General features: G+C 39.8%; 2 protein-coding genes across 7 annotated transcripts in view; one reads left to right on the forward strand and one right to left on the reverse strand.

Moving 5' to 3' along the window:
- Positions 1 to 3,116, forward strand: part of ECPAS (Ecm29 proteasome adaptor and scaffold) — a 75,966-nt gene extending 72,850 nt beyond the window's left edge. For all 3 annotated transcript variants that reach the window (XM_037374308.1, XM_037374307.1, XM_037374309.1), the window contains exon 49: positions 274 to 3,116. In XM_037374308.1, the coding sequence (XP_037230205.1) occupies positions 274 to 413 (140 nt within the window). In that variant the 3' untranslated portion in view covers positions 414 to 3,116. The remainder of the gene's footprint in view (positions 1 to 273) is intronic.
- Positions 2,200 to 25,089, reverse strand: SMC2 (structural maintenance of chromosomes 2). Of its 4 annotated transcripts, none has more exons than XM_037374313.1 (26): positions 25,003 to 25,089; positions 24,089 to 24,317; positions 23,063 to 23,212; positions 22,222 to 22,344; positions 21,272 to 21,310; positions 20,958 to 21,068; positions 20,746 to 20,790; positions 20,005 to 20,238; positions 19,155 to 19,304; positions 18,245 to 18,478; positions 17,234 to 17,393; positions 15,241 to 15,358; positions 14,274 to 14,412; positions 13,921 to 14,040; positions 13,393 to 13,597; positions 12,713 to 12,848; positions 11,561 to 11,685; positions 10,541 to 10,734; positions 10,102 to 10,245; positions 9,654 to 9,848; positions 8,909 to 9,109; positions 7,958 to 8,074; positions 6,401 to 6,561; positions 5,407 to 5,554; positions 4,300 to 4,446; positions 2,200 to 3,775 (listed from the first exon to the last, which is right to left on the reverse strand). In XM_037374313.1, exons 2-26 carry the CDS (start codon positions 24,254 to 24,256, stop codon positions 3,773 to 3,775), a joined length of 3,567 nt encoding a protein of 1,188 aa, XP_037230210.1. In that variant the 5' UTR covers positions 24,257 to 24,317; positions 25,003 to 25,089; the 3' UTR covers positions 2,200 to 3,772. The 4 variants fall into 4 exon arrangements, with proteins under 4 accessions (XP_037230210.1, XP_037230209.1, XP_037230207.1 ...); XM_037374312.1 differs by having other exon boundaries at positions 2,200 to 3,778; XM_037374310.1 differs by having other exon boundaries at positions 2,200 to 4,446.
- Between the last annotated feature and the right edge of the window lie 1,066 nt (positions 25,090 to 26,155).

A 26,155-nucleotide genomic window follows, 5' to 3' on the forward strand; every position in this document is an offset into this window, starting at 1 on the left:
AAATGGGAAACATTTGGGTTTTGAGGCCCTTGTTTTCACATTACAGTCCTAAGACAGTAAGCCTAGTCTGAACAGACCTGACTCCCTGTGCAGGAGGCAGCACCGTGCACCCAAGCGTCCAGTTGAATTTGCCTGCTCCTAGAAGAGCAGCGTGGACTGCAGGTGAAATGCTGAAGCAGTCACTCTTTCAGCCTGTCTGGGGATGGAGATGGCCTTTTGGGTTTTTTTGGCATTCTGGTATTTATGTCAAGTGTCTTATCTGTCTCTACACAGAAGCTCAACAGTGGGAAAGCCTGACACCAGAAAGCAGAGAGCACCTCATTCATTCGTTGTCTACAATGGCATCAGACAGCAGACCCGAGCTACAAGAGAAGGCATTTATATTGAAGAAAACACTTGAAAAGCTTGACTAAGTTGTAAAACACAAAGTGCCATGTAAAACAAAAAGAAAAAGTGCAGTGGTCTGAAAACCAAGTGGAAAAATGAAGATTATTCTGTAGCATGCATCATTCCTGGCCAAAATAGAAAATGCCTTATTCTTTTCCCCATTAATGTTGGTTTTACTCTTTTAAGCTGATGGTTAGTTCTTTTATCAGTAAATACCTCTAACAATCTGCCCTAGAATGTTTATAAATGTGCAACATAAAAAATGTTGAGGGCAAGATGCTTTTTTTTTCTTTACATCGGCAAAAGAATGTTACTCGGATCCCCTTTGTACTTCAAAGGAATTGTTGAAAAATGACCAGCACAGGAAGTGAAAAGCATATTTGATTTTCACTTATGTCATGTGTTACCTGGTGTCTGAACAGTAAATCTTCAGGACTCTGCAGCAGAGCTAGTGCTTTTATCTTTAGAGAATGAAATGCTTTCCCTGATGAAGCCTGTGTTAAACTTCTGTGGCTTCCCAGGGGCAGGGTTTCCTCTGATACCCACCACTGCTTCTCCTGCATGCTCCTCCCTTGCAGCCCGTTGTCTGTGAGTTATGAAAGGCAGAGTACTGTTAACTTCACTCCTTCCTCCTTCTCTGACCTCAACATGGATTGACCGAGACTATGCCTCCCCCAGCTAGCAACCTCGGCCTCCCAAACTTAAATGAGAATTTTTTTCCTGAAAGGATGCACAAGAGAGCACTTTACTGAGCTGTGTGGGACAAAGTTGGGCCTAGTTGGTACCCAGGCAGAACACTGCTCTTCTCAAAATTGTTTTGCATGGACACTCCTCAGCTGCAGGAAGAAAAAAAAAAAAAAAAAAAAAAAAAAGGAGAACAATCTTTTCTAGATATGTTTTTGAAGAGTGTTTGAAGTTTCCAATGACATGTCTTTCTAATAGTGGTAATGTTTTATTCCCTTCCTGTTCGTAACCCTGTTCTTGCTTTGGAAACCTGTAATGATTTAAACTTGTCGGTATTTGTAAGAAACTGAATCACCTGTCATTTCTCAGCAGCCCAAGTCATGCTGGTTTCTCAGAAATACTTTTTTATTTGCACTTAAGAAGAAAGATCATACCTGCATTAATGTGGAGTAAAATTGCTATATGATGATGTGGCCATGCTGCCTGTTTCCTTTTTGCCCTCCTCAGATAAAAGACAAACCTGACCACTATAGCAACAGACTTTTAACAGTGTAAAGTATAGCACTGCACCATAATCTGACCAGTACGTGTACAGCTTTTGGGGATAAATGCTTTGCTGATGGTGAAATACAATCATTAGTGTGGGCAATGGCTTTCAGCATAGGAAGGCTTGTTTCTTTTCTTACAGTCTGCAGCTCCTTCCAGATGCGATCTGTCAGGGAGAGGACTGCTCAGATAACATCACGTTTCCTCCATGCCCATTTATTCAAAATCAGGTATGCAGTACCTACTTTTCCCTCAGGTGCCATTTCCCATTCAGTGTTTTCTGGTACTGTAACAATCTCGTCATCTTGACTTGCTCTCCATGGGAAGGGAGGAATGTAATTTGTGCACACCTGTTAAGAACACGTCAGCAAGAAATGGGCAGAGCTGTCCCACTGTGGCTCTCCTGTAGCAGAAACCTCAGCGAGCACTATTGCATTGTACACTAGAACTGGTCAGTGGGCAACTCCTTGGTGCTTGGGAGCTGGTGCTATAACGTTTTGATTTACACTTTGTTGCAGGGAGCTGCTCTTTGTTTATGTGTAGTTTGAACTATTGAGCACAGTGTATGTTTTAAAATTTTACTGGGCAAATCACCCTGCGGTATCTTTAAAAATTTGCTTACCATGACAGTGTCATGAGTGCTCCTTTTTTTTTTGTTTTAGATGAGTATTACCAGTTATGCTTTGCTGTAGCAGTTCATTGTCTGACTTGGTTTTTTTTCGTATTGGTGAGTGACAGTAACAGAAAAGCAAGAGCCTCCATGTCTCTGGTAATCTGAGTTTTCACTGTGGACTGGAGTAATCAGAGGCAATGCCTAACACGGTCAGATGACCGCAAGTAGAATAACTGTAATTGCTATCAATAGCAACCTGAATTTCTGTATTGGGGATTTACACTAGAGGGAAGAGCATATTCTAGGAACTCTACAAACAGCTGGATTAACATCTCTGGCTAAGAGTGTTAGGAAGGTTAGAGATGGTATAACACTTTCTGAGTCACAAAGCAATATGTCTTTCTCGTGATTACAGAACAGATTCAGAGCTCCTCTCTAAAGCACGTGCCTATACACAAAACCTACCTGTACAAAAGTTAATTCAGTCAGAGGTTTGATTTCTACCCCCCTCACATTTGTAAACTTGACAGGATTTAAGAAAAAAAAAATAAATAATGAATAGATGTGGCCTTCCTAGAGTTTTTCCTCTAAATGTGATTGCACTATGTAAAACACACTGTACTTTGCCCAGTGCGGGCATTTCTTGTGCTGCTGCAATGCTTTGTATACCTGGAGTGCAGTGCGCAGACTTGACTCTAGCACTCACATTCTGACTTACAAGCTGTTGCTTAAATGGATGTATATTGAGAAAAGTTTTCTAACGTTGCAAGATCTCCATCAAATTCACTGCAATCTGTGCTGTCAAAAGTATGTGAATGGTCTGACTGAAAGAAAAACCCTCTTGCTTACCAAAAAGGTAAAACTAAATAAAGCTGCATGACCTGTTCTTTGAAGTGACTGGTAGTGGTTTTTTCTCCCACTGCAAGTGTTTTACAGTATTCAAGTGGAGCACTGGGCCATCCCAACTGTGGGTATCAGCTGTCCGGGCAGAATGCATGTGCTGCGGACTGCAACACCTGGTTAGGAGGAACTGTGTCAGGTTGCCTTTTAAGCAACAGCTTTGTCTCTTGCAACCCAGCAGTGTTAATTACAGAACATGTATACAGAAAATGGAATACAATTATGTATATATATGCATGTGTATATATATATGCAAGATGAGACCACGAGATTGAAAGTTTACATTTACTTTAATGATATTTAAGAACATAACATTTCCAAACTATTCCAGACAGACACATTCCCTGCCTCCCACCGCAAACCTCAATTACATTTATCTCTGAAATTGCCTCAGGGGGGAGGAGGGAATACCTCCTTCGTGCATGTTGGCCGCCATCTGGAAAGGTGAACATTATCACACCATACACCCCCAAAACACAGAACCTTGCTGCTGCTCGTGGTAGGTCCGCATCCCTTTGTCATAGTGCAGGTTGCTGCAGTGAGTGAAGATCCTCCATGCGGGCAGCATGACTAAAGTTTGCTTTCTGCTGCAGACAGGTTTCCACTAGCAAGGGCAGCAGGATAACATTATGTTGTTTGGGTTCACTACTTAAGGAAGACAAGGGAAATTAAGTATAAAAAAAAGAATACATACTATAAAAAGACATCAGCATTATCTGACCTTAGGCACAGATGGTCATAGAAATACAGATTCTCTTGCCTCTGATGTTTAAAATACATAATTAAATCAAATTACTGAGAAATACAACATGGTGCTTAATTCAGAGTAGGTGCTGTTCAATGAAAAAGTGAGAAAGGCAAACAACACAACCTGATGGTTTATGTTGAGATGCTGCTAAATACTGAGAATTAATTTTTAGAATCCCAAGTTAATTTTTAGAATTTTTATAATTCACAGCACTGATGTAAGATACAGATGTGAACTAAAGGCTGAGACATAAAAGAGTATTTCAAGATTTAAAGTACTTCTAAAAAAGAATTAAGAGTGTCTTCCTGGCCTAGCTACAGACAGAAAGACAGAGAACACTTAAGCAGCTGTTGCTGCACATGAAGGGCCAGTGAGTAACTTTCCTGGTTCTGCAGCCCCTCTTTTGTCACTCTTTAGGTACTTTCTGGGCTTTCTCAAGGACAGATGCATTCTTTCTTTCTTTAAGCTGACTGTGTCTTGTGACAGTGGATACACCATCCACAAACTTGGTCTTGTAGAGGACATTGGCATTGCTAAACATTCCATCCTTCAAGGACACCACAATAAACTAAAAACAAAGCAGAATTTAGTATTATTTATATATATACATTATTGAAGTATATATAGCATTTATAGCATTAAAGTAAATACTGCCATCCAAATAAAGACTTTAAATAATATTGGAAAAGGCTCTCAAAAGGGAATTCCTTTTACTTTATTCAGCTAATATCTTGATATTAATCAGATAACTCCTCAAAAAGTATTCTAAACTTTAGATGAAGAGCAACAGAATGTACTAAGCAGGTTAACATACACCCACATGTGAGACATTTTCTGCAGCTAGCGATGTATGGGTCTGTCCATATCCCAGCGCTTTGGCCTGGGATACAGGCCACAACGCAGAATACCAGTTCATGGTGCATCCATCACTGGAAAGGAAGTGTTGCTATGAATTCTGTAAGGATTCAGGGTCTTTCATAGTCTAAAGATACTGCTCAAATTATATTACAGTACTGCTTAACAAATGTTCCCCTCCTCTCATTAATTTGGAAAGGTCATGTCCTACCACCAAACAGAAACTAAGTTTCTTCACTCCTACAGATTTTCTTCATGCACAGGCCACAGTGATCCAGAGATTCTTTTGACTAGTGCCTGGCTTACTTCAACAGGGTCAAAAATTAAAGTATTTTTAAGGCTCAGGTTACAGAACTTGGGGGGTGGGAGAAAAAAATCACAGTGTGTGGGTCATGCCTGAAATTGATTGCATCACAGATACTCTTCCCTATTAATACGAATAATATAAGTTACAGTTTTTAGCCACTGCAGCAACAGCTTACATTAAAACACAATGTTTAGAAGATTCACAGTTGCCACATCGTCAGTGTAACTTGCAGTTTAAATAACCTAGCCATACAACAGACAACTCTGGAATAAAGTACTCAGACAGCTGAGACTCCTCAGTGGCAGACTGCCTCTGAAAATAACTAAAGTGTATAAACAGATGATCACAGTAGTTTCAAGTTCATACCTGGGAATGTCTGAAATGAGCATGAAGCATCTGGCCAATATTCTGAGTATGAGAGAGATCAAGAGCTGCATCCACTTCATCCAAGATGTAAATTGGGGCAGGTTTGAAGAGAAGCATGGATAAGATCAAGGACAGAGCCACCAATGATCTAATACAGAGAAGAAAGTTATGTTTTGCCCTCGTTTGAGAGACTTTGACTTGAAAACAATTTGGTAGTAACAAAATTCTCCCTCAAAAGCAGATTTCTGCTGTGAGTTCTGAAGAGACAAAATGACAGCTTCTGCTACAGCTTCTGATTTCAAAATGCGAAGCCTGAAGTGACGTATGTTACTTCTCTTTTATCAGATTCAGGTTAGATTTGTGGTGATATTTAAAATCACACTGTTGCTTTACCTATTCTCAATTCTGAATTTTTTAATGCTGTTTTTTAATGTACAGCTCTTGAAGCATTCTGTCCTTGTGAAAGTTCTCCGTCTCGCCTCTTCCTAAATTCCATTTCTGTTCTTCAAGTTGTTAGATTTTTCCCTTAGCAGTTGCAAAGAAGCACATCCCCTACACAGCAGCTGTAATCACTGGAGAAGAGAACTGTCCCCGTGACACTCCTTTGACACCGTGGCAGAATCTGTCTGCATAGGTTTTTGAAACTACAACTCAAATGCTGGAGCATTTTATTCAACAGTACCACAGTACTACCTAGAGTTAACTGCAGTTTTCTCATTACTTAATTTTTTCTCACTTCTCCGGAGTAAAATCTATCTTGGCATACAATATTGTATGCCAAGTAACGCATTCTTTCTAAGTTGGATGCTTCTTTGAGCTGAGCTGAATTAATAATGCTTTCAATATTAAGTCAGGTTGGAAGGAGACAGAAGTCCCCACTTTGACTATGGAAAATACTAATTTTTTGCTTTTCTGAGCTATAATTAGCTAGACATATTACATACACAACTGCAATGGAAAACAAAAAAAAAAAAAACACACAAAGTTCACCAACCTTTGTCCTCCGCTAAGCTCCGTTAAGTTTTCCTTCCAGGTGTTTCCTAAGGCAACTCTGAACTCCAGGCCATGCAAGACATCCTGGGTTTTACAGGGTACTAGCATAGCTTTGGCTTCTGGTAGAAGCATTGAGAAAATTGAACCAAAGTCTTTGTTCACCTAGAAGTCAGACCATAACAAAAAAAAAAAAAAAGTATGTGCATGCTTTGCATCAAGAGCACAAACAGCTAAAAACTTAGTGGGGTAAGCTTCACTATGCTCTAGACTTCTTGCCCTGTTTAACCCCATGACTTCTTATGTCTTGAAGATTAACACGCTGAGGACGGTGAGAAAATACTAGCATATGGAATTAGTACAGAATTCTCTCTGTACTGAAAAAAAAAAGCAACACCAATACACGTGTGTGTGTGTATATATATATGCAACACCTTATACCAAGCATTTTAGAAGGATTAAATGGAAGAAATATTAGAAGGCTTTTTTATGCTATCAGCCAGGGAAAAGGTTATGCCCCGTCTCAGATTTATTAACTGGTAAACTGTGATTTCTCCCAATTAAAGAACTATTGAAAGTATATAAGCACCTTGCAAAAGGCACACACTAGCATCTTCCCCCCTCTTTTTCTTCCCATGATTACTTAAACAATACCTAGGTATTGGATGGGATGCAACTTTGTAAACTCAGCGTAGTTTCCTAAGTCAAAGAATGTATCTGAGAACGCACTTTGTATCCGAGAACGCACTTTCTCCACCACCCATGATGCTTTTAAACACAATTCACTAATTTCTGCCAAACAAGATTTTGCAATGGAAAGGTACCATTTTGTCAGCGATACCTTCGGTATGGGCAGTAATAATTAAAACTGATACTTCATTTGTGAGCAATTTAATCTTAGATATCACTGATCTTTTCAAAGGCCAAAAAGTACAAGTTCTCCTGGTACAGCAGAAAACAATGTGTCAGGCTTTCTGTATAGAAAGGGAAAGTTTTATAATTTTGTTATAGCTCACGATATGAGAGAATTAGCAAGAAGGCAGAGTGCTTAGATAACAGAAACATTAATCAGTTGTTGCTCTATTCCAGTATTACCTACCCCATCAGTGACAGGCACAGTAGTAGCCCAGGTCCACAGCCCCCATTGTATGGGGCTACACAGAACCTGAAGATTTTAACTCTGGTCAAACACTAGTTTAAGCAAACAAAAAGCAAAATACACCGCATTACTGTTTTGTTGAACTTCCATGTGAGAGACAGTGATTTCAGCATGCCAGTAGCTTGACCTTCTTTAAATTTTTGTGGTCACTAGAAAGTAATGATAAAAGTAGTTTTGCAGGTTTGATTACATCTTTACAATTCTCAGAGAATTCCTATCTTTTTCTCAAAAGTGAGATGAAATAGGAGAAATGAAATGGTTGTTTTGTAATTTAAATACAAGGGAGATCAGTTCTGGAAACAGGCTTTTTTTTTTCCCCCCATGGAAATACACAAAACAGTAATCCTATCTAAATCTGGTCCTCTGCTAGAATGTGAAGATCAGATTTCAAGTGTCACATACCTTTTCCCAAGCAATTTGTAAAACTTCATTTTTCTTCTGGTCAAGCTCTTCAATAGTTTCAAGAATTTTTAACTTGTCATTCTCTACAATTCTTTTTTTCCTCATTAGGTCATTGTACTGGTGCAATGAGAAAAGACCAGTTTCAGTGAATTTTGGCACAAAATGTATTTCAGCACAATCTTAACAGTTTCACTGTTTACCTTTTTTCTAACTATGAAATAGCCATTAACTGCAAGATTGAAATCCAAATAATTCATTTAGCTGTACACAGGACTTAAGTTTTAGGAAATTATTTGCAAATTAAAGCATCAGGATTTTCAACAATCAGCAAAGGGGGAAGACCAACATTACTCTGAAAAGTGGCACTTCCATTTCAAGTTAATCATGTTTCATTTGCTTTTCCACAGAAGAAAGGGTGCTTCTGGAGGCTGAGAGGAAGAACAAGCCAATTCTAATGAAAATAGTAGAAAAGCTGGGAGCATCATTCAATGGACAGTTTTGAGACAATCCTGGAATAGCCTCAAAATACAGATGAATTTGAGACAACCCTGGAACACCTTCAAGCTATCATGCTTGAAGATGAACAGTGTTCTGATCTGCAACCTTTAATAAAGCATATAATTCTCAGCTACTGTAATGGATACCAGAAAGCTTGCCTAACGCTGCTGCTAACTCAGGATGGACTGGGGTAGGGAACAATGGAATTAATTCTTTTTATCATCCAAAGTAAAGATTACACATAATTTAGAAAACTAACGCACACGTGACTAGTTGAAAGATATAAGATTAGCATAAAAGACCTAACAAAAGGTTTCCTGCTATCTCATGAAGATTTAGTTCTATTTTCAGTATATTCAGAAACAGAGCATATGAAAAGACAAAGCTATGTTATACATAATACCATATACCCAAGCTGCCCAATCTTTATACATTAAACCACGGAGTGTTTACCCTTTCCTCTGTCTCAGAAAGCATAGTCATAGCTTTCACGTTCACATTCCTTCCCAACATCTCTTTCTTTGCCTGCAATTTCTGCATCTCCCGACCTGCTGCTTTTGGATTGTTAATTTTGAAGTCATAGGCTGTGTTTGGCTGACCAAAAAGTGTTTTCTCTGAAGCTATCCACTCATGCTCTTTCAGCATTTTGGTCACCTGGAAACAAGAAGATACATTGAGGCTTTTTCCTCCCCACTCACCTTCTCAAACAGGAATTTAAAAAAAAATTATCAACCAACCTCCTGAAATTACATTAATTCTTCTAGCCCAACACTGCACAGGTGCATACCTTTAAAATACTTCATGTGATTTCCAGCACTATAGATGAAGCAGGATTTTAAGGAAGCTTTCACATATACCCATCATGTTTCCTTGGAACACACTCTTCTGTATCTGGACTAAGCCACTGTCCCTATATCTTGGGATTAGCTTCTTTAATTAGTTATCTGATTTGTCCATACAGTCAGAATGTTGTTCTCAATGATCACCTCCTCACTGTGATCTACTCTATTATTCCATAAAATAAGCTGTCTTACAATTTACAGTTTCCACCCCTTCTTCCTAGGATAAAACTCTTCACATCAAGAGCTGCAAATGTGACGGTGCTTATTAAGATAAAAAGGCTTATTTCCTCTGCATGTGGCAAGGGAAATGACCACTCTTGGTCACAAGATTAAGGAAAGGCACAGTTCCGAAATACCTTGGTAGCAGCACCTGCAGCCTCTTGTTGATGTTTGCTGATGTCGTGTTCTAAAGCTTTAGCCTTAAGCTGTAATTCATTGTGTTGTTCTGTGTATTTTGCTCTCTCTGCAGACTTGGCTTTAATTGCTTCATCCTGTAACGCAATTAATTCCTTTTCCTTGGCCAGCTCCTCCTGCGATTTCTTTAGAGATTCCTGAAAAGCAAATCCAACAGCCATTTATTAGCTTCTTTTAAAGGCTGGTGTTAAGACAGTTGTTAGAAGGACACAGAAAGGAAGGAGAAAAAAATTCACATGTGGTAACAAACCCAAAAAATAACTACCCAGGCTAGACACAATTGAGTGCTAGTAAGACAATCCAACAACACACACATTATAAGACATGATCCCCTAAAGCTCTAATTCAGTAACATCAAAATAGATAATCAAACACAGTGTTCATTTTTACCTTTATCTTGGATACCTCAGCTGCCATAGCATTAACTTCCTCGTGGTAGGACTGGATTGCTTTATCTGCAGCTGCTATCTGTTGTTTATAGGAGGCCTGTTCTTGTTTTAGCTCTTCAATTTCCAGAACTAGAGCTTCAACTTCCTAGAGAGATGTTTCCAAATTTATTAGTTGTATTTAACTGGAAAGAATTAAGATTCAGTGTAACATAGTAAATGCTGTAGAATATTAACAGTACCCATTCTTCAGCAAGGGGGCAATCTCACAAAAAAAAAAAAAAGAAGCATCAGCAATTTCTATGTCAGATGTCAGGGACCATGGAATAAATATAATTAAGTTCCAAACCTGACAGTATTAAAACTTCAAGAAGAATCAAACTTTCTGATTGTTGGCAATTTTCTCAATGTCAAAAGTGGTTGCAGTAAAGATTAAGTTTTACCTGCTGCTTTTCTTTCATTTTTTTGCTTGAAGCCTCTGCCTTTTTCTTTGCACCGTCTAGTTTCTGCTGGGCATTTTTTAGTTCTTTTTCACATTCCGCTTTTGCATTTTTCATTTTATTCTCTAATACCTTATATTTATCTTCTGCTTTCTTTTGGCTCTCTTCAGTTTTCTTTAATGTCTCTTCACACTCCACTGAATCAAGAAGTACAGTACTGAGATTGAGCGTAGTTCTTATCTTTAAATTTACATAATAAACTCCAGTATCTAGCAAATGTACAACTGCTTCTTTCTGTTAGCGGTGAAGATGGATTTATTTCACTTGAAGACAGCTATTTCAGTGATTAGCCTAAGACAGTATGTGTTGTTACCAATTATTGGTAGGGCACCAAACAGACAACCAGTCATTAAAATTAATAAAAACAAGCCTTTTTTCTTTTTTTTGACAGGGGCAAGTATATGCCAAACCACATGATCAAGAAGTAATTAATCAGATTGCTACCTCATAAGCTATCACCTCATCCCTAGAATACTATGTCTACACATGCATCATGTCTGCCCCTCTTTTTTCTTTAGGTGTTTTACTTACTGCTTAATTTGCTTCCTTTTACAGTTTTCCTTAGCTATGTGAACAGTACTTCTTTCCAATACTTTTAGTTACACAAACAATATTGCTAACCTTAAATACATACAGAAACAGATGGCTTGGAAAAAAAAGTAAAGATTATTCAAATATGGGATCAAACCCATTTTAAAACTTCCCTGGCAAAGCTGTTTTTCCTTTTGTTGTAAAGTATATCAAACACCTAAGGATATAACCTTTACTACAAGGGAATGACCAACCTTATGCAAGTCTACTGTGATTCTGTATTTTGTTACATGTTCCAAAATATAGACACAGTATTTTCAAAGCAAAAAATGTTTTTTTCTTAAGCAAGGATTCTGCTACTCAAACAGCTAAATACCCAGTTCATTCTCAACAATTATTTTGCAATTAAAAGATAAGGAACACATTTGTCACCAATGGTTTTCTTCAAGGCAAGCAGCTCCTCCTCTTGTTTGTGATAAGCACTTTGATGAAGCTTTGTTTTCAGCAGCTCTGCTTCCTCAGACTTCATCTCCCACTGCTGTTTCAATTGCCGGTACCTTTGAAGACAGTAATGATATGAAAAGTACCCAGCACTTCAGTTTCAAAGTTGACATAAGTAGATAGAAAAGTGAGCAGATAAATACTTACATTCCCCTTCTAATGACAGAAACAGTGACAACTGTAGGTCAAATGAGCTTAAACGCAAGAAAGCCCGATATAATTTCTTAAATAGTAATTGTGAAGTTTGTAGGTATCTAAGTTATTATATATGTAACTCCTGGTTACATAGCCCTAATACAATATGTCAAAACCAAACAAATGCAACACATGGAATTTGGCAACAATTCAGAGCTTGTATTTTTTTGGAACCAGCAGCATGGCAAATGCTAGGCTGAATGATTAAAGAAAAAAATACCTAAAGGTAAAACTCGTTTCTTCCTTTTGGTCATATTTGTGGAAGTCTATTATGACTCAAGACAATCTGAAAAATAAATCCAGGTGGTAGGTAGCATGCTACATAACACTGTCTCTTTATGGGATTTTTATAGACCTGACTAAACGTATTTTTATATTCCGTCTTTTAATAAGATCTTCAGTAATTAGGTAGCTGAAAATCAAATAAACTTAAAATTACTTACAGTATCACTCAGATACTCCCCTTTCGTATCTTTGTGTTTTCTTGGGAGAAAAATAAGAACTATCACAAACCGAAATTTTGTATGGGGAGTTACAAAATACGGCTGGCACAGATTCATTCTTCAGCAGACTTCATGAAACTTTGGAAAACTTAAGTGATTTCAAGTAGACATCATTGTATGCCTTTTTTTTTTCCCCCTGTCGTATCCAAAAACAAGTTTTCTTGCATGTATTATCTAAAAACTGAATTTTGTTGACTGCTGTACTTACAAATTAAACTGGGTTTTTTTGTTGGTGGGGGGGGCGGGGGAATAGAGAGGAAGAGAATAATTTTCTGCATATTACATTCTCAACAGGCCCTACGCCCTCCAATAAAACCTTTGTATTACAGTTATTCAGTCATGTAAGAGAAGTTACAGACATTTTATTTTGTAAGGCAAACCTTACTTTTCAGCAACCTTCTTCAACCTTGCCAGCTCATCCTCTACAGTCCCAAGTTCAGATTCCTTTTCCTTGAGTTTTGCTGCAACATTTTTCATTTCTTGAAGGTTAGACAACACTGATGTAAACTGTAAGCACCCACCTGTTCAGTGAAAAAAAAAGTCAAGTCAAGCTAATTGGAAGTAGACTAGTGGATACACCACTGGCAAACAGCATATTCTAAATGTTAATAATGATGCAGAAAAATTTGTTTGCACAGAAAGGCAGCTTAAGTTCTCAATGGAAAAAGACTACCTCCTCTGCTAAAGTATTTAATTCTGCAGACTGACTGTGCATTTCTTGTGAAATCAACTAACTTCATAATTTATGCAGTTACCTGAAACTAATCATGAATTACTTCAAAAAGTACCTGAATTCAAAGCACTTCTTCCAGGAGAATTACGTAGCCAAATAGGATTTAAGTATTTAAAATCTAAACTACTTCACGCAAATAGTTTGCCATTCATTTTTTTAGTCTAATCAAATCTTACTTCAGCTCAAGACCAACAAATCTTTGCTCAAAGAGATATTAGCCTCACTACGAGTCTAAACAAAAAGGTTACCATTCGTTTTTATGAAAAACATGCAGAGAAGTAAACAAATCAACAGACACACAGTATTATTCTAGAAATAAAACCAGCAATTGCCTCCACGCAGAGTGCCCTGGGGGTCAAACACGTCTCCATCAAATGTAATACTTCTCATCATTATCCTTTTGTCAAAGGTCACTCTCTTAGCATTTTCCATGTTATTACAGACCAGTGTTGTTCCAAAGACATACTCCATTGCTTTCTGCAGTTCAGATTCATATTCAATCAGATAAAGGGCTAAATACACGTTACCATGACCAGCCTAGAAATCAAATGAAATGCAATTAGTATCCCTTAAGGTGTAAGAATTTTCAACTTGAATTTCTGTCTTCTCTTGATAAAAACACTTTCTAAAAACATCATCACATTTTAAAGGCATTTCAGTTAAAAATGGAATAATGAATATCCATTGAAACATCATGTAGCTGAAAGGATACAAAGGAAAAAAATAAAAATCAAGAAATCCTCAAAGCCTTTAGAAATTCTTACCAGTACTACCATTAAGAAGCTCATGTTTTTAGTAAAGAAACAAAACTAAAAAGGTACACAAACAAAAGATTGTAAACAGTATATTTATTTACATACCAAGGTTTCGGCCAACTTGATTTTCTCTTCTTTAACACACCTGGCTGAAATTTTGTTCAGTGGAATGATGGTGGATCGACACTTTAGTGCACCCTTTTCTAAAAGCTTTTTGCCAGTAACCTCAAATGAGAGACAAAGTATACAGAATCAGTTACCTCTTCAGGTCAAGTAAGGCAATAGGGCATTGCAAGAGGACTCTATCGTTGCCACTACATATGCACGACACTTACTCTAATTCAAACACATGCATGGGCCCCAACCACTTCTTACAGAATTCAGTAAGAATTCACATGCTGGCTAACCCTGAATCACACAATCTGTACTGAATCTCTGTACTGAAGTAATAAATATACCTCTGTGTCCACAACAATCTGATAGAGTTTCCCTCCAGCCACCGCTTCCAGGGCTTTTGCTTTGGATAGATCTTTCACAGTAAAAAGGTGCACAACAGGGCCTTTCACAGAATTCACATTCCAATTTTTTTCTGGATGCCTTAAAATAAATTTAAGTTATGATAATCACATTTGTTTCTGTCCCACACATCTTAAAAAAAGTTATTTAATAAATCATACTGCTTATTATACAGGTGTAAGACATTCTAAATTCTATCAGGAAAAAACCCACAGAAAATCATTAGATTAAGTACTTCAGGGCAAGAAACCTCCCAATAAAATATCAGTTACAAAGAAACATATGGTACATTAAACATATGGCACTTCTGATTTTGGTACAATTTGTTCACGCAATTTTAAAATTATTTTAACTACAGGTTCTATTATTAGCACAGTTATAGGAATATGTTCAGACCGATTATTATGTAAGCAAATACATATAGGGATATATATATATGTATGTATGTATATATATTTGATTGGCAGGAACAGATACAATGCTGACCTCCACAGCACAAGTCTACTCACAGTCCTCAGGCAGGACTCTGAAAAGTAGTGATTATGCATTTTTGCAGTTTAGGCCTTTGGATTCTACTATTTGGGTTCTATTCTATTCTGTTTGGTTTCAGCTACTGAAGTTGCAAACACCATCATACAAAACTTTTAAATTCCAGTGATTTTTATGTCTGTCACTTAAGAACGACTGTATCACTTTCCCTGCTGCCCATTAAATCAAGTAGCATTTCCTGACTTCCCTGCCCCACTCCCCCCTTCAACTGCATCAAGTTAAGATAGTCATTATTCACTGGTACTAAAAGGAAAGCAACAGCTAAGCAATTGCTGGAATTATCCTGCAAGTCCCATAAGCCAAATAAAATGCCCCAAAAAGCACTTTGAAGTGTCTTTCAGGATGACACCGAGATCTTACTTGTATTCAAACTGTAGATGAGGAAACTTTGCGATTAAGCTTTCATGGTGTTCTCTCAGTCGGCTGATGTCACGAGTCAATGCCACTTTCTCTGCTAAAAGGGCTTCTTCTTTCTCTTCTGAACAGTTGAGCACAAGCAGCAGACAAATACCCAGGGCACAGAAACCTATTAGCTTAAAAACTGGTACGCTACACTGTCTATCTACATAGATGTAGAGAATACTTTAACACTTTCTAAAATTCTTTGTAAATTTCCAGTTTAGACAAAATAATGGCATCACAATACCAAATATGCCAAAGAGAGAGTTTAAAGTCTAATGTGCTTCTGAATGTCATTCTGGAATATCAATTTACAGTTTTGATAGCTTCTGCAACAAATGTTACCTGGAATGAGAAATGAACTTTAAGAAGTGCTTTAAGGTAGAGAAAACCATGAATGAATAGGCAGGTTAGTCACCTTTTCCATCCACGTTTTAGATCAAATTTAAATTTGCCAACAAACTTTAAAGCATTTGGCCTAAACTTTGCAAAAAACTATTATTATAACTAGAGAAATGTCTTTGTGTATGAAAGCAGCATACTTGGTTTTTCAGTTCCTTCTTGTGTTTAGTCTGGCTAGGATGGAATTTACGTTCCCCACAGCAGCCCTCATAATGCTGTGCTTTGTACTTCTAGTAGAAAGATGGTGGTAACACTCCAGTGTTCTGACTACACCAAGCAGTGCTCCCGCAGCATCAGAGCTGTCTCTCCAACCCTGGCTCCAAAGGGCAGTAGGCTGGGGCTGGGCAAGAGGTCGGGAGGGGACATAGCCAGGACAGTTGACCCAAACAATAGTCCATACCATATGAAGGTGTGCATAACTATACAAGTTAAGAGAGAGGAAGAGGGGAGGGAGCATTCATTATTAAGGCATTTTTCTTCCAGAACAGCTGCTACGCATACTGAGGCCCTACTTCGCAGAAGTGTCTGGACATCAGCTGCTGATCAGAAGCAGAGACTATCTTTTTATTTTCCGTTGCTTCTGTGTCTGACAGAAACAGTACCAGCTGGCCCACAGCTGGCTGAGGCTGAGTCCATCAGAAGTGCTGACAGTGCTTCTGTGATAACCTGAAGGGGTAGAAACTGCTGCACAAAAGCATCTGGGAAAGAGGAGTGAGAATATGTGAAAGCAACAACTCTGCAGACACTCAGGTCAGTGCAGAAGGAGGGGCAGGAGGTGCCCCAGGCACCACAGCACAGGTTTCCCTGCAGCCCATGGTGAAGCCTGTGGTGAGGCCCGTGGTGAGGCAGGCTGTGCCCCTCAGCCTGCCCATGGAGGTCTACACGGAGGTGGATAGCCATCCACCTGCAGCCCATGGAAGGCCCCACACCAGAGCAGGGTGAATATGCCCTGTAGAAGGCTGTGACCTGGGGGAAGCCTGTGAGGCTCCTGGCTAGGACTTGTGACCCCAGCTCATGGGCAGGACCCACGCTGGAGAAGCTTGTGGAAGACTGTCTCCCATGGGAGGAACCCCAGGCTGGAGCAGGGGCAGAGTGTGAGGAGCCTCCCCTGGGGAAGAAGGAGTGGCAGCGATGGCGTGTGAGGGACTGACCGCAGCCCCCATTCCCTGTCCCCCTGCACCATGTGGGGGGGAGGAGGCAGAGAAAATCGGGAGCAAAGCTGAGCCCAGGAAGAAGGGATAGGTCAGAGGAAAGTGTTTTTAAGATTTGGGTTTATTTCTCATTATCCTACTCTGATAGGATTGGTAATAAATTAAATTAATTTCCCCAAATCGAGTAGTCCATTTTGCCTGTGACAGTAATTGCTGAGTGATCAACCTGTCCTCATCTCAACCCACCAGCCTTTGGTTATATTTTCTCTCCCCTGTACAGCTGAGGAGGGGAGCAATAAAACAGTTTTGGTCTACCTGTCCTCTAGCTGGGGTCAATCCACCACACTTCTATATTCCTCTTCAGATTCCCCCAAAAGTATGTACCAGAAGTCTGTACAGACCTTCATAGTTCAGCTTCTTCATTTGGTCCTCTAGTACTTCTTTTGTTTTTTTGACAGCTTCAAACGCTTCTTGGTCTTTCTTGTAGCCTTCGTCCATCTTTTTAACTTTAGCTTGTTTTGTCTTTAATTCTTGGCATGCATAATTCAACTTCATTTGAGCCTGTAAGGAGTAAGAAAACACGGAATCAAAGATCTTCAAAGAGATCCTTGCAGGTGTGGATTTAGAACACTTACATTAATATCATGTTTCCACTGGTTGCAGAAATGCCAAAAAGCAGCCTTGCATTTTGAAGGTAAGGGCACAGGTGTTTTGGAAATAAAAACATAAATCACGTATTTGGATATGGTAAGTCATGTTAGCACAAGAAGAGAGTCAGAGGAGAAACAAGGTAAAAATAAGGTGGGACACAGCTGCCCTTGTTATTTTCCCCAAAAGATTTTTTCCTTAACGAGACAAGCAAGGTGGACTTTTCAACTCTGAAAATTTAAATTCCACTGTAAAAACTACCTCAGCAGAGGTTTCTTATCTTAAGACAAAAGAAGTGGTGTCTGTTTCAGTTATGTGACTAGCACACAATTTAACTGAGGAGAAAATAGTTTCTTCTGAACTTTCCATTTACAGTATCAGGCATCTTTGTTGTGATTCCATTAAGTTTTACCGTAGAAATATCTATAGCATGAATGCACATGACCGAAAGCAGTCTTAATTTATTCCTACCCAAGACTGTCAGTCACTTCAGTACTGCGAGTCCTACTTTACGTCTCAAATGTCAGTTTCTGTACTTCCTCAGTGGTGTTACAGGTTTTCCCTATTTATGCAAGGATTTTATTATTTCTAATGACTTATTTCATCAAAGAGCCACCTTAATGTATAAGCTAACTTGTAAAATAACTTGTAGAGATAATTCTGCACATCTTTTCACTGACCTTTGTGCGTGTCATTTGGTTTTCAGACAACTCTCAAAAGAAGCAGGAAGACTGGTTTAAGACAGGCAGAGCTTTTATTCTTACCTGTTTAGCCTCTGTTGCTGCTTTGCTGATTTCATTTTTGCAGGTTATCATCTGCCCAGCAAGAGTAGCTTCTTCACCACTGTCACTGCTGGACAAGCCAGCAGACACTGCATTAAAATGCAGTTGTGCTGCAGCTAGAGCGTCTGCATCTTTTTCACTTGCTTCCTGTAGAGTATTTAGTGCTTTCTGTACCTCCTTTACCGCTTTCTCCTTTGACACTAGTACTTCAGACTCCTTCAGCAAAACAAATCGGGGGGGGGGAAAGAACCTGAGTCCCATCCATCCCATCAACTTTGCATTCATGCCAGTTAGATAAGGAGCTGTGACTAGTTTCATCACCTAAATTTCTATGACCCTTTGTCAGATTTTGTTATCTTATAATTTGTCTTTGCATGCTTTCAAGTGTGTACTTGCCCCATGAGTGCAGTGAAGATCTACAGAAAGACAAAATAAAGGAAGAGATGACAACAGCCCAAGAACTAGGAGACATAGCTCTTTCTTCCTAATATCTAGAAGGTATTCTTCAGTTCTTTCGGATATTCATTCTCACCCTCTTGCATAAAAAAAAAAAACCCATCAACCGTCAGAAATAGGCAATGTAGAAATTTCTCAAAATTAAAGAATACCCCATGTCCAGCGAGCATAATCCTTTTGAAGCTACAGGGATCTCTCCTGAGCTTAATGGAAGGTTGGCAGCTGTGAAGAGTTGCACTTTCTTTGTACATGCTTTACATTAGAAACAAATGTGATGCTACTACCTATGCTGCACAAAACAAATAATGCCCTTACCATTTGTTTCTGCTTTCCTGATGTAATCTTGCCAATCATAGGATTTCTCTTATCGTAATAGGTAAGAAAAAAGTTGTCCCCCTCAATCTGAATTAAAGAAAATCATATACAGAGCTCTTACCTCCTCCAAACTTTTTATCAACTCTTTGTACTTAATCTCTTCAACTTTTAAGTTTTGCTTCTTGACATCAAGGGCACTTTGTGCTTTAGTATCAACTTTTTGAATTTTTGAAAGAGCATCTTCCAGTGAAGAGAGCCTACCACCAACTTCCTACAATCAGAAATAAAGGAAATTTAATTTAGCCTAAGAAATTAGTAGAAATATTTGCAATATTTCATCTTCTGTTCACAGCTGTATGTAGAGAAGATAAATAGCTGACCAAGTGGGCAGTTAAGACTCCAATGCAAACAGGTCAGAACATCTTTTCCCTCCATTATCCAGTAGTGGTGTTGAGTTATTTTGAAGACCCACACCATTCCATACCATGGGACACTGTCCCTGCACAAAAGCTACATTAGGCATCCAAACACCCTACGGGCCATCCTGTATCTAACCAATTTTACTGCATCCAAATATCAAACTTACTGTGTCCAAAAATCAGTCAGTACCGATTTTTGTTGAACAAGCACTTTCCACTTGAAGTGTGTTTCTTTGATACATCAACAAAAAAGGAGGAAAAAAAAAATCTTCGGTAAAATTTACCATTGAATACAGAGTGGAAACACGAAGGCAAAGAGTTTCTATTCTTCAGTTATTACTCATCTACAGCAAGTGGAAGTAAACAATTTCAGACAAAACTTTAAATGGATGTCTTTTAGTCAACAGCTAAGAATGACAACAGTGTATAATCTAAACAACACACCAGAAGAAGATAAAAATTCAAGGGTATATTTTATATAAAATTAATTCACTTCTCATCTAACTCCTTGTAGCCAGATATTCAGAAAAGCACAACACTGTTCTCACTTACCTCATCCCTTTTCTTTTCCATCCCCACTATTTCTTCATTAAGTTGTCTTATCTTCTCTTCATTTTCAGCCACTGATTCACAAAGCTTCTCTATATTACCCTTCATTTCCTTTAATAATTCAGCAGAGGCTGTCTTTGTCTTTTCAGCCAGAACAAACTCATAAGCTATACAGAGGCGGCTTAAATGATCTAATGCTCGTACTACTTTTTGGTATTCTAGATATGCTGTTCGGTCCTGAAAAGGCAACAATAAAAAAATCTCTAAATATTCATGGAAAAATAATATTAAACAGGACTGTTACAGAAATCTCATAGAGTACTTCTACTAACATTATTATTTTAGATAAGAGTAAGGATTATCCATGTTACAATATTCAGTATTGTACACTGCAGGCCTGCTTAGGAAAATCTTACATAAAACACTACTCATACAATTGATTGTACAGCAGAAATACCACTTGGCACAAGGGGGTTTTTTAAGAACGAATATACGTTTTTATCTTCTAGTTTTACCTAGTTCTCTTGTTTTCTTGCTTTTCCCTACATCACCCTCTAGGACTTCCTGGAAGTCCTGAATGTCACTTCATCTGTATTTGGACAGAAGAAAAATTTTATCTTTCTTAAAAGATTCTATAAAGCTTGAAAACACGCTGTTGTTTTAGCCACCATATACTGGTTCAAAGTAGCTGAAAGTATTTTTTAGTACTTTAAGGGCCCTACCACTCTTCAACTTTTTCCATACCTCTTTCAGTCTCTCTAAAGTTGGAGTGATCTCCTCATTTAAGACCTGAAACACAAAACAAAACATTTATATTCCAATTTGCAAAACTCTCATATGTCTAAGCATGAATACCTACTTCTAGGTGCAGAAATTAAATATTCTACAAGTTAAAAACTACACTAGTTATTCAGTTAACTTCAATAAATAAAGACAGTATACTTTCAACACAGTACCGTTTCAATATCTTTCAGTTTGGCTTCCTTCTTCATTATGGTTTTCTGGACACCTATTTTCTTGGATTCATACATCCTAGTACCAGCTGCTTCTTCAATCATAGCTAAAATCTGAAATACAGCAATGCAACAAAAATTTGACGTTTCTTATGTTAGATAGGTTCAACTCAGAACTGAGCTGAACATCTCATCCCCCTCTGACACTTTTTTTGTGTGTGTGTCTGTGTGTCCTGCCCCACCCCGAAAGTATTGATACCTGTCACTCAAAATGAATCCGTAAAACTTGATACAAAAAACTCCCACAACTTCCTTACCTCTGGTGGCTTCATATTTAAAACTTTGGTAATTCGACCCTGGTGACAGCAAGATAAAACAAGAATCATGTCTGTGTACCATGCAATAGTAATAAAAAAAAGTCAACACCAAACAAAAAAACCCACTCATTTTTATGCATTATAAGTTCAAATATGAGGGTTTTTTTCCGCCTTCAAGGATAATCTGGTTTACTCAGCTGTTTTGCTCTTGGAAGTTCAAACAAGTCACCTCACTCAGCATGTTTGAAATGGCTTATCATCCACATTCCTGATTACATCTTAAAGGAGTAACATACATGTTTTCTTCTAGAGTCTTACTGAGTTGCTGATGTTGAATTAATCATAAACTGGCTTTTTGGAAAGTTAGCTCATATGTAAGGAATAGGAAGCAGAAAAGGCACAAAACTGCCCTTCCCTGCCTTCCCCCACCCCCTCCCCAAGTTGGGACAGTTCCACTGGAGACAGTAATCCTGCTCTGTTTTATCATTCCTTGCAAATATTTCAGGAATTGTCTGTTCCCTGTGTTGATGTTGATAAGGGTCTTTTCAGCCGGTCAGTTCTCTCTTTTTTAACCGTGGCTTAAGGCGGCAGGTATGTCAACTTAATATATAAAATTGCCTGACACGGAACACACATATTAGAAAAGAAAATCTGCCTTTTTAGCATAATAATAAATGCAAGACCTTTCTTACAGAGACAAAAGAGGAAAATAAAATTAGACCATGTTTCAGAAAAAGCTTGCTACATAAGGGCTACACAACATCTTGTGCTACAAGACACATGTTTTAGAGTCAAACTATGAAACCTTAACTACTTCAGACATTTGATTTTTACTTGATAAGAAGTTGCTTTTCTCCGATTAGGAAATTAAATGATCTTCCACCATCTACCCACCTCAAACTTAACACAACTTCTATTCCTTTTGAATTGTATAAGGATGCGCACAATACCTGCATAATGAGGAAGTGAGGGTTGTTAACATTAAGTCCAACGGAACAGAAGAGATCTTGCACACGAGTGTTGGTAGCATTCACACCATTGATAAGATACTTATTTCTACCACCAACGGCAATCTGAAGGAGGAAAAGAAATGGAAGAAACTGCAAGTGATTTGAACATTACTTGGCATTATGAGAATATAAACTGTAACAGGATACAAAATTGGAGCAAATCCCATATATTCTATCTTTGCATACACACATATACACCTACTATACAGAACATCCAAACAGATCTTGTGAGACTGAAGACATTTAAAGTATCTAACTCAAACATGAAAGATCAATCACCGAGGGCAATATGGACAAGAAAATTTCCAAAGTCCGCAAGTTTTCACTTTTTTTTAAAAAAAAAAAAATCGTGAGACATCTTCATCGGAAAATCAGAAATATAAAGGCTCTTTTGTTCTTGGAGACCAAATTTAACATACAGTTCAGATATTAAGAGGGAAATATTAAAGCAGAAGAAAAAGCCATGAAACAGAAAATTGGAACTTGCTTTAGAAACATTATTTCATTATTGTTTCTGTGCAAGTCCACAGAAAACATTACTGACATAATACATTCAACAAAAAAAAAAAAAAATCGGAATTACATGGGAAATCAGGTGAATATTATCTAGTACACTGGATCTACTTTTATAGTTCGCATTACTAACTTCATCGTAGAAGCACTGCCTTAACTGCAAAAACTCAGGGACTTTAAAAATTACGGGTTTTTTAAATCTTGAAAAGTCACTCTGCTGAGCGTGGTAAAAATAGGGTACTAAGCAATACAGATACTTAAGACTCACCTGCCTAGTGACGATGATTTCATCATTAGCTTCAAATCCCAGTGGACTCAGTTGCTTGTCAGAATTATCAAAGGTAACAGACACAGTTGCTTTAGTAACTCCAGCTTGCCCATTTTTATAAACTAGGTCTTGTAAGTTGGAAGCACGCACCTAAATCCACAGAACAGGCAAATATTTTTTTTAAAACAATTAATTACACCGGTTCAGTGCACTACTGTAGGTTTTGGAGAAATTAATTAAAAAAATGCAAATCTAGCTGCCAATTTAAGACTGACGTATGGGACCTGTATGGTGCTAGTGCTGTAAAACCACTGGCAAAATCTGTAGTTTTAGTGAGCTTCTGTACGAGATTCCTGTCAAAACCTGATGTTTAAAAGAAAAAAAACCAAGAACATTTATTATTCATAATGCATGTACTATTCATAATGCAGTTCACAGGGAAATTAATCAGAAAGTGTTTCTTGGAGGTTTGCTGGATTTGTCTACAACTGGGAGGTGGGGTGGATAAAAAAAAAAAATAATCGCCTGAAGACAGATTCAAATTAACATCAAAGCCCACAATTTTTTCCTAAAAGTAAAGCAGATGTATCATCTTTCAAATAGCAGGTATTGCATGAAAACCAGCTTTTTCTTTTTTTGTGATGAAGCAGTTGGCCAAATGTTAAGAACCAATTCAGAAGTGAAAAAGTTTGCTACAAATAAACAAGTTAGTGCCTTTAGCTGCAAAATATCTTCAGTTGAGACTGCTGCCTTTTAAACATTAAACTAAAAATACCCACTTAATCTGTATACTTTGAGCTACTGTAGTATATTGCAGAAACTGTAATTCAATCTTAATGTAAGAATGACAGAAAAGGTCTCACATAATGAAAATCCAAATAAATAAAACCTTTTTTTTCTTTTTTCTTTTTTTTTTTTTTGGACAGAAACACCACTTCAGGTCTTCCAGTGGCAATTACTCAACAGAGTAAGATGAAACATTGCTGACACAAGACAGCCCTTTCTTAAACGCTCCCTTCTCTTTACCTGTGACAGACTGCTGATACCCAAGAGGAAACAGATTGAGTCCAAGATGTTGGACTTGCCACTGCCATTCAAGCCAGTAATGGCATTGAATAATGGGTCAAAGTCAGGAATTTCTGTCCTCTGAGCATATGACTTAAATCCTTCAAGAACAATTTTCTTGATGTACATCTTCTGTATGTTCCCAGGCGACCAGGCAAAGTATCCCTCCAATGAGTATGAGCAAAGGTATCTGGATATTTCGAAGAAAAGGAGAAAAAGAGCAGCTGCAAACGAATCATATCATGCCAAACAAACAGCTCAATGTGTGAGAAAAGCTGAAAGAACACATGCCTTTTATAACAAAAATACTATGCCTTTATAAACGGCACATTCCAAGCAGACCCCGGATTCAGGAAGCACCCCAACAATAACCTGCCCTTCAGCATTTTTAAGCGACGTGACTTCACACAACGCTCATCACAACACTTCCACGATGGCTGTGGCATAACCCTGGCTCCTCGCAGAGCTGGCCGTCCGCCCATCAGCCCGCGAGAGGCAGGGAAAGGCCAGGCTCTCCCGGCACCGGGCAGGGGGGAACCCCTCCCTCCAGCCTGCAGCACTGCCACCGGCTCGGCCCCGCCGCGCCGGGGGGCTGAAGCCCCGGAAACCGACAGCCTCCGCTCTGGAGCGCCGTCAGCACAGCCCCTCCCCCACACCCCCCTCCCCAGCCCCCGCCGCTACGGCGCCTGCCCCGCTGCTGTCGCCGATGGCGACGTGACTCCCCACAGCCCCGCGGGAGCCCCTGCCAAGCCGCCTCTACCGCCGGCGGGACCCCCCCCCCCCCCTCGGCGGGACCCCCCCCCCTCCCCTCCCCTCCCCTCCCCTCCCCTCTCGGCGGGACCCCCCCCCCCCTCACCGCTCACAGCCGCCCGCGCCACTCACAGCCGCTCACAGCCGCCCGCGCCGGTTTAATTTCGGCGCCAAAAGGCGGCGACCGTTAGAGGAGGCGGCGCCTGATCGCGGCTACCCCGCCCCGCCCGCCCCCGGCCGCCCGGCGCGCCCCTCCCACCGAGGGAGGGCAGGGGCGGGGGCCTCCCCCCATCCGCGGCAGGCGGGGCCTGAGCGTGGCCGCAGGGCGGCTCCGCGGGCGGGACGCACAGTGCGCACGCCCGGGCCAGGCGGGTGTGGAAAGGCCTCTCCAGCCGCGCCCGGCGGGGGCGGGGTTGTGGCCGTCGGGGAAACGGCGGGTGTCGGTTTCGTGAGGGGCGGGGGCGGAGCCGCAGCTGTGAGGCCGCGGCCCCCGCGGTCAGAGCGGGTGAGGAGGCGCCTGGGCGGTAGCGTGGGGTTACGCGCGGCGCAGAGGAGTTTGAGCGCTAACTCCAGGCCACGGCGGGGCGCGTCTTTGTACCGCCCTTAAATTACCTTAAAATTAAGCAAGTGCAGTTTTGGACTTCAGCTCCCCCCATCCTCAAAACTCTCTGCGGCGGTTCAGCTATCTTGCTGTGTTTTACAGAGGTGTTTGATTCGAACACAACAGTGTACCGGTTCAGAACCTGCGAGGGCATGTCACGGGAAGAAGCTGCGCCGGCCGGGGGGGGGACAGCCGCTCGGTGGGTGCCCTCGCCCGCTCCTGAAGCGGCTGTAACCGCTGTGAGAGCGGGCAGGGATCCTACAGGAGGGCAGTGCTGGCCTGTCAGCTGGACGTGTTACCTCCCGAGATCTGGGGAGCTGCTGTAAAACTCGCTGCACTGAACTACCTGGCCTATAGTCTGAGGTGATTTTAATCCTTTGAAGTAATTCAGGCTGCGCTCCTGCATTATAGGGAATTTCTTACACTTCAGAAGTTACGTTGCGTGCAGCTTGGTCTGTTGAAGCGACTAATGTGACAGCACTAATGCTGGGGGTTCTGTAGCCAGGATGGAATAGCACGTGATGGTGTCCCGTTAGCTGTTCATTACTGAGACACATAGTGAGAAAATTCGTGTTCCAAGTATGGGGAACAATTACACTGATGTCACGTAACTATACAGCCACCACTAAATGCCACTTTTTATTTGGGGAATTGAAAATCTTCCCAAATTATTTTTG

The sequence above is a fragment of the Falco rusticolus genome, chromosome Z, assembly GCF_015220075.1.
Source record: "Falco rusticolus isolate bFalRus1 chromosome Z, bFalRus1.pri, whole genome shotgun sequence".
NCBI lineage: Eukaryota > Metazoa > Chordata > Aves > Falconiformes > Falconidae > Falco > Falco rusticolus.